Source organism: Apteryx rowi, unplaced genomic scaffold (assembly GCF_003343035.1).
Source record: "Apteryx rowi isolate R43461 unplaced genomic scaffold, aptRow1 scaffold_266, whole genome shotgun sequence".
Lineage (NCBI taxonomy): Eukaryota > Metazoa > Chordata > Aves > Apterygiformes > Apterygidae > Apteryx > Apteryx rowi.
In genome coordinates this window covers 985752-994100 of record NW_020449041.1, presented here as the reverse complement: position 1 = coordinate 994100, position 8349 = coordinate 985752, and the positions used below count along the sequence as shown (strand labels likewise).

The 8349-nt window shown below is 41.7% G+C and overlaps 1 protein-coding gene across 1 annotated transcript in view; it reads left to right on the top strand.

The window, feature by feature from the left end:
* The first annotated feature begins 2851 nt into the window (after positions 1–2851).
* Positions 2852–8349, top strand: part of ANO10 (anoctamin 10) — a 133696-nt gene continuing 128198 nt past the window's right edge. The window contains exons 1-3 of the mRNA XM_026068020.1: positions 2852–2934; positions 5782–5934; positions 7096–7278. Of these exons, the coding sequence (XP_025923805.1) occupies positions 5796–5934; positions 7096–7278 (322 nt within the window). The 5' untranslated portion in view covers positions 2852–2934; positions 5782–5795. The remainder of the gene's footprint in view (positions 2935–5781; positions 5935–7095; positions 7279–8349) is intronic.

The window sequence follows — 8349 nt, the reverse complement described above, 5'->3', positions numbered from 1 at the left end:
TTATGTGACTATATGGTTGTCATACCACACATATGTCTATATATATTTGAAATACAAGGTTCAGTGTATGGAAAGGCACTTATCTTGTGACAGCTCTTGCTCTTACCTAGCCTCTCTTTGCACTGTTTTAAACCACTAAAATGGAACAAAGCAACACAAATCAAAAAGGGGTAGTGTGCTGCGGAGCTTGTAAATTGAATGGGCTCAGAGTGAGTGAGATCTGATGAGTTGCAGAGCTGGTGCAAGTATGGGGCAGAGTCATAGAGCTGGCAATGAGGGCACAAGGAAAAGGAAATGGGGATGCTGGAGTGGGAGTGAGATCTCACCCTTTTAGTAATAGTGAGCTGCTGGATGGGCTCAGCTGCCACTTGAACTATACCCAAAATGTGAACATAGTTTCAACAATTATAAAAGATAATTGGCAATTAATAGTCCAGTGGAAGGATGGTCAACCCTAGAACAGAAAAATCCTCTGCTCTTGAAATTTTGATAGATTCTTTTTGCCTCTTTTTTTTTTCCTTTCTGCCTTATTACAGCTCATCCATTATACTCTGGTTACAGCCTGCTTTGTGACTAGCAGAGACAGACCATGAAAATGCTATAATCCACTAACAGAATCACAAGATTGGACTATGGAGTCACTCACAGATACATGCTTGGGATATCTCTTAAGCTATAGTTATAGTACAGTTTGCAATTTAGGGTGGGCATTTAAAGACCTGATCGATCTTAAAATTAGTTAACTCTCCTAATAAAACAGTTTAGTTACTACAACACTGTTTTCACAAAATGATTTACTCTGTGCCATCATGGTCAGACTGCTTCCACTGTCTGTGCCAGCTCTAGTATCTCTGATTACTCGGTAGACACCTGCCATCTACTTATGAATCCTGTTTTCCTTTTGTGAACATGGAATTATATGCTAACCTTTTAGAAAGTAACTGATAGCATGACAATAAGAATTCATAGCACAGCAAGAATGTGACACCTAGTGGACAGACTATATTCAGGAAAGGTGACAGAATTGTCAAGGAATATTGGCATTAAATGACCCTATCAAGTATAACAATTAATTGCTACCAGCGAAGACAATGATCTTGAATGATTCTACGCACAGAGCCAAAGCAATTAGATAATGAAAATTCCCCTCTGGAGACTCAGAAGTGAGAAAGGTGTCAGAAATTGTTTTAAAATGAGTTTTTTCTTAATCATTGGCAGAATGAAGATGTCAGGCCAAGATGGCCAGAGGGCTCCTAAAAGACCAGGACCAAAGCCCGTGAAGAAACTGAGGATACTGAGGAGATGCACTGGAATTGGAGATTTCCTACATGCAAAACTCAAGAATAAAGTGTGATTTAAAAAAACCCTTTTATTTAGCTTATGTTTCTCTTATTGCCACGTTATCTCTGCAGGAAGTGAGAGTTTTCACAACCAGAGACACTCAGTGATGAATAAACTATGTTATGGTTAGGCAACTGGGAGCTGGACAAGACTGAGACACAGTTTAATAAGTCTGACTAATAAATTCTGCCCAAACCAGCTGATGCAGAAACGCTTGTGTATGTCTGTTTTTCCCCAATGCCGTCTGTAATACCTGAATTTCAGGTACCCACAGTGASGGAGAGAGTCCCTCCCCTCACTGCTCATTGGGTATTATAAAATAGAAAAACTCATCACCAGAAATTATGATATTTTATACTGGCTACAGAGTACAAATCATACTTTTTCACTGTAAAATTTAAAAAATTTAAATCTGTGCATATTTTGAAATATGCTGAAAAGTACATGTTAACCAATAGCCAGATGCTAGAGGAAGGGTAAAGCTTACCCCTCTGGCAGCCAGATGTGGTGTGCTGGCTCTATACACTGGCTCTAAAGAAACTCAGACTGGGGGCTTTTCCTGTAGCTGTCAATTCTAGTGGATTAGCCAAATGAAGTCTCGTGGCCGACTGGTTTGTGCTAGGCTCATTTTATCTGATACAGTTCAGAGCCATTTGCCCTGTTAGGCAATGTGGAGTGTTCCTATTTGGCATAAACCAAGAAGGCAAACATTGTGTTAGTTCAAGCCAGTGCTTCTCAAACTCTTGAAGACAATTTCTGGAATCATTCTAGATCTGTATGTACTGTACAAATCTGTAGATCAAATTTGCGAGAGATACTGAAGCCCCTAGTATTTTCCAAAACAAAAAATGTTCAGAGAATCTATCTAAAGACACCTCCAAAAGCCCATCAGGACAGCAAGCCTTAGCTAGCCAACTTGTTCTTCAGTTTTAATAGAGATATTTTGCAATCACACATTTTTTTTTCTCACACAAATGGACATGTTGAAAATGAATTATATTAGCATGAGTATCTTGATATTGCAATGCAGGAAATGTCCTCTTTTGGCTGTAGACAATGATAGAACTAGCCCAGCATTTATTACTGTGAATAATCTTGCTGCAGGGCAGAGTTTTTAGGATGGGGCTCCAGAATAAAATTTGGCCTAACAGCACCACAGGAAGGGAAAGGTGCCACAAAGGAGAGCAAAGTGAGATTTCTCAGTCTATGAGAGAGGGCCAATGAAAGTGTTGGCAACACAGAGGCAAAAGGGGTTTTGCTGAAGCACAGGCGCCAGGCGGGCGGGCGGGAAGAGCAGGGCAGACAGACGGCCAGGGCCAGGGCCGGGCAGGCGACCGCCATCACCAGCGACTCCGGGCGCAGGCCAACGGACGACGCCTCGACGTAGCACCGCGGCAAAGGGGAGAGGGGGGAAGCCCCCTACTTCAGCCAATGGGAGGACGCGAGAGACCGCGTGGGGCTGGTGGGCGGGGTCCGCGCGCGCCGGCGGGCGGTGGCACGTAGCGCCCCTCCTGCCAACGGCCGCTGCCTGCGGCCGCAGCCCGCTTCCCCCCGCCCCGCCCTGCCCTGCGGATGTGGAGCCGGGAGGCCGCGGTGAGTGGGGAGGGGGCGGAAGAGGGGGGGGACCTGGCTGCCTGCGCCGCCGCCGCCGCGAGGGGAGGAGCCATCCGCCCGCCCGCCCGCCCACCACGGCATTCCCCGCGGGGCGCGGAGCCGGCGCCGAGTCCCCCGCGGGGTTCAGGGGGGCGGGGAGAACGCCGGGCCCGGGGGGAGGGGAAGGGGGGGCCGGCCTCCGCCCGCGCGCGACCCGCCGCAGCTGCTGACGACCGTCCCCTCCCGCCGGGCGGGGCTCGAACCCGTGCCCGCCTCGTGCACACCCCCCTCCCCCTTCCCCGGTCTGGGCTCGTGGCTCTTCGTGACGTGGGGCTCGTGCCCGGCTCGCGCGCCCGCCCCCCGCGGGGGTCTCGAGCCCGGCGAGGGCCGTTGGGGCGGGCTCGGGGGGAGGGACGCGGCCCCTGGGTGGCGCCGGCGGCCGCTGGCAGGGAGCTGCCTGGCCCGAGTGAGTCACCGGCCCTGCCGTTGTTAGGGGGGAGAGGGGAGGGTGGCTCCTCTCCAGTCTGCCGGCCCCTAAAAAAGGGGAGAGCAAGCCCCAGCTTTGCTGCTGCTGCAGGATGCTGAGGGCTGGTTCATGGGTGGCCTCCAGGTGGTTGAGGTTGAGGTCCTGAAGAAGCCGTGGCTTCTTGCTGTCTGGGCACGCTTGGTTTATGACAGGGTGGCAAGGACTTCATGCTCGCTGATACCTAGACGGTGTTTCCATGTGCAGCCACCTGTGCGAGCCTCTGCTTTGGAAGGGAGCTTCGCTTTCATTGTGCTCCTCTTCTGTGCCTCCTCTCAGCGCTGAGAAGCGCTTTGGCATCGAAAATGCCACAGCTAGGCCCCAAACTATTCTCTGACTGGAAAGTTGAAGCGAAAAGGAGAGAGAAAAAAAAAAGGCATTTTGTCTCTGTTCCCCTCACTTCTAGATCTGTGATAAGTTATGTTGTGCATAAGCATGAGCAGAAAATACCAAATTACATCCTACTGAGTGTGCTAGATACTACATGTTTTTAATCAAACTAGTTTGTGGTATCTGAATTCACAAARACAAGTTGGAAGAGTGCTTCAGCCCTATTTTAGGTGTCAGTACTAACAAGCGTAAAAATAATAAGCAGCAAATCTTAATCACCACATCAAGCACAGTGATTCTCAATGAACAATAGGAGCAAAGTTTCCTGAATAACATAGTGTTTATACAAAGGCTGTGTTCAGAAGAGATCTGTTCTCTAAAGGGATATTGATAACTAATAATATTTAATACTTACCTAGTGCTTTTCATTTTTAAAATTCTTTAGGAGCTGCAGTATGCCCAGYGGGGCAAGTATTACCTTTTTTAAAAAACAAAACTGATTATGGAAAGTGATTCAGTAAGGTGGAGTGGATTGTCAAGACAATGTAGTGAATCATTGACATAATCACAATACAATGCCTAATCATTGATTATGTTTTCATTTGTCTGAATCATTCTGCTTGTACAGATTTGTATCTAAAATATAATTTAAATATTCTATTAATCTAGTGTATTACTTTTATAGATCTGCACACTTGGATTCAGAGCTGTAAATCCAAATGCAGCAGAACTGTGTGCATATGAACCCACCTGCAAGTGAAACTACCTGGAAACACAGTTTAAATTGGGAATGAAAGCTTCTTTGCTAATCAAAAGCAAATAGGCATGTTTATTATAAGTCTATATTTAAAGAATCACTATATTTTGTAGCATAAATTATATAAAATACTGGAGATTATGATTTCTCTGTGAACCATACCTGAATAACTGTCATAAAAGCTCAACTGTGTACTTAAAGCAAAGTACTTAGATATTAAGTAATTTTATTCTTTTGCACAGGATAAAAGTGCTTAGAATCAAAGGCAATGCATAAAATCCTTTCTTCAGTGAAGTTAACAGCAGAAAAAAACCCCAAACCCTTCCACACAGTTTTAAATTCAGTGCATAGTAGGGTTTTTGTTGGTTTTTTTTTAGTTTTAGTTTTTTTTCTAAATTGAGTAGGTTAATTACCAGATTTATCTTTTTACAGTAACCCCTCTAAGATGCTTTATGAAGCAAGGAGAGGCATGAAGCATGATATGATTATCACTGTAGAATCCTTTATCCAAAAGCTGGAGAAACAATATGAACATAATGGTTCAGTTAGATGGTTTGGATAATTCGTGTATAAAGCTAGGGTAATGCTCAGTTCTTTGCAGCTGGACTTTGTCACAGAACAATTGATTAATATCTTTCAACAAGTCATTTAAGTGCTCTGTGCATAATTTGCTTATCTATAAAATAGGTATCCTGCTCACCTACCAAAGATGTTGTAAGCTTTGTTGGTATATGTGGTTAAAGCTTCACAAGATTAATATGAGATTGTTAGATGTGTAATGTATTTGCACACCCTTACCTGGAAAAGCTTATTGTTTTTGGATATCTGTTTGACTAATGTTCTTTTCAGTTAATATTTTCACTTGCTAACAAAGATGCTGTAGGAAGTTGCGAACTGTTGCTTTTGATGATAATTCCTCTTTATTATTTTGTTTTTAATTATTTCTTTGCCTTCTCACCACCACTACTTTGCTATACATGATAAGAACAACTTTGCTACTTAGAGAGTAGGACATACATGCCACCAAAGGCTGGCAGTGTCTTGCCAAGTGATGACTGTAGAGGTTACTTAAATGCTTCACAGTATTGTTTCTGGTAGGTCCACGGAAATGTGCACCTGTCCCTTTGCCATAGCAAGTTACAGTCATGTGTTTGTGCTCAGCAAAGTTTTGTGCTGTTTAAATTGATGTTGAGTATTATTTTTAATACTGGCATTTTTGTTTTGTTTTGATACTTAGCAAGCTATCAAAAGATGAAGGAAGGCTGGTGTTCCTTTGACATTTCTGAGCCTAACTTCAGGCCTTTGGTAGTAATTGAGCTTGCAAAAGGCACGAAAGAGGAAACCAGAGAATGGCTCACTAAAAGAATCGTGGATAAAAAGGCAAATGGAGGTGAGTAAAATATGATTTCTGTAAGACTTTGAATTTGAGTTGGCTCTCATTATAATATCAAGACATATGAAAAATAATTTTTCAGATAATTAAGAATTATTGTTTAGCCAGTCCCACTTTATTTTGTTGTTTTGAAGTTACTTAATTTTATTTAAGACTAGAGCTTTGGACTTGCCTTGATTGAATTATTTATTTCAGTCCATTTATCCTAGTGGGTGAGGTAATTTTGAATTCCAGTATTATGTTTCAAAGCTTTACTTATTTCACGTTTGTGTCATGCAAATTTAATTAACTTAATACTATAGTAATCCAGTCATGAATGAAAGTATTGGGTTAAGGTCACAGGCCTATTGAGATCTAGAATCCTTGCATTTTGGTGGTGAAACACTGATAACCTCTCTGTTAATACAGTTTTGTAATCGGTTTTTATATTCATTGTCTAAAGCCTATTTCTCTGGTTGCTTATGAGAATGTTGTAAACCTTACCAAAATCAAGATGCATCACATCTGTCCGCATGGCTTGGTACCATTTTGTAGAAAGAAATTGAGTTAGCAGGAAGCAATTTAATCTTGACAAAGTCACGTTGGCCTTTAATTATCTTTTTGCTAGCTTGTAGGCTCTTACAAAGAGAATATATTGCTACTTGTTCCAGTATACTTCCAGGAATTGAAGTTAGGCTAATTCATCTGTAATTTCTTAGTTTATTTTTTAAGGAAGGCACTACTTATGACTGATGGTCAGTAATACTTTAGTGGCTGTTGGATCTGTGGCTACAAACTTGCTTTCAGGCCTGTGTTAGATACGTCAGTGATGTTTCTGTTTCAAAAGGCTAGTCTCCTTAAAAATGCGTGGGTTTATTTACAGAAGTAAAATTGTTTATGTGCTGTGAGTGTTGCAGGAATAGATCCAAACTGTCCTGTGTATCCCAGTTCACTGTCTGTCAGTGCTTCCGCAGAAACAGGGGTGAATTAGGGAGGGGACCCTGCAAGATTCTGTACACCTCATGTCAGGTGTTGTTGAAGCCTCAATTCTTTGTACCCTTAAAAAGTTACAACTTCAGTGCTTCTGATAACTAGGTCCTATGTGATGAATGTTAAAATAGTAATTTTTCAAGACATAACTTTTATGTATTCTCTTCCTTATTTTATATTTCTTTACAGGTGCACAGCTGCTGGTTAAACCATTGGTCACAGAAAATGATGACCAAAATATTTATCTAGTTGGAGCTTCCCACTTCCGGCTGTTGCTGGGAGCTGAAGCTGTGGGTTTAGTGAAGGAATGTAATGATAACTCAATGAGAACTTTTACATACACCAGTAGAAAAACTTTCAAAGATTTTGCAGGTAAGCATTTCTAGGGCTCTTGTATCATTACAAAATTATGGTTGAAGATTATAAGCAAGAATGCTATCAAATCTTTCACAGTCTTTATATTCCTTGGAATGGTGACCACGAACAGAAATAGGAAGAACAAGCCATGAATTATTAAATAGTTGTTTTTACCTCTGGAAATTCAGACATATTTAATCTGTATTTTTTTTCTTCCCCATGACTTTCACTTTCAGCTTGTTTTTACTTTATGCTTTTGTATGTTTCAAGTATTCTCTCCTTTTCAACAAAAACCTTTCATACAAATAAGACAAGAAAAAATAGTTTATAAACATGGGTGCAGGATTAGCAATCCATGCTATGAATTAACATTACAACTTCATTTCTTAAAAAATACCTATGAGCCAGTTTTGAGGTTTGTTGTATTATGACTGGCTGGAAAAAATAGTAATATTTTTCTCTATTGTGTTTATACATCAAACAGAATTAAGTAATTAAATAGCAGAACAGGGCATTTGTATTCATTGGGTTTGGGGCATGATTAGCAGAGAAACCATTTCTTTTCCTTTTTATTCTGGGGATGCTGCCAAAATAGTATCTTTTTCCTTTAAAGGTTCCAACYGCAAGGTACCTGACCCCCCAGTATAGTAATGGTAGAACTTGTTTCGCTCTCCAAGTAAATATTGGAGTTCCAGCTTAGTTTTGCTAATACTTTTCATCTGCCTGTTTCAGTGATGCCTTTCACCACATTTTCAATATAAAGGTTCTTGGATCTGTCTGAAAGAGCAATAGAGCTTTTTGGAAGTTGATTTTTCTTATTGTTGCTTGATGCTTGATACAGTCAAGAAGGCTGCTGTGTCCAGTAGTTGTTGCAGTGTGTTTTCTTTTGTGACCTTGCTCTCCTGAAATGAGAAAGTCTAGATATATCTGGCTGGGTCAAATATAAAGCTGCCGTCTCTCTCTTCCATGTGTTTACATTCTTAATGTTAATCTGACAGTCATTGCTACCCGATCCTCCAGTAGCAGCTGGGACTCCCAACTACCGTTAATCAGAAGGAGAATTTTTGCTAGATCTTCCAGTCTCTC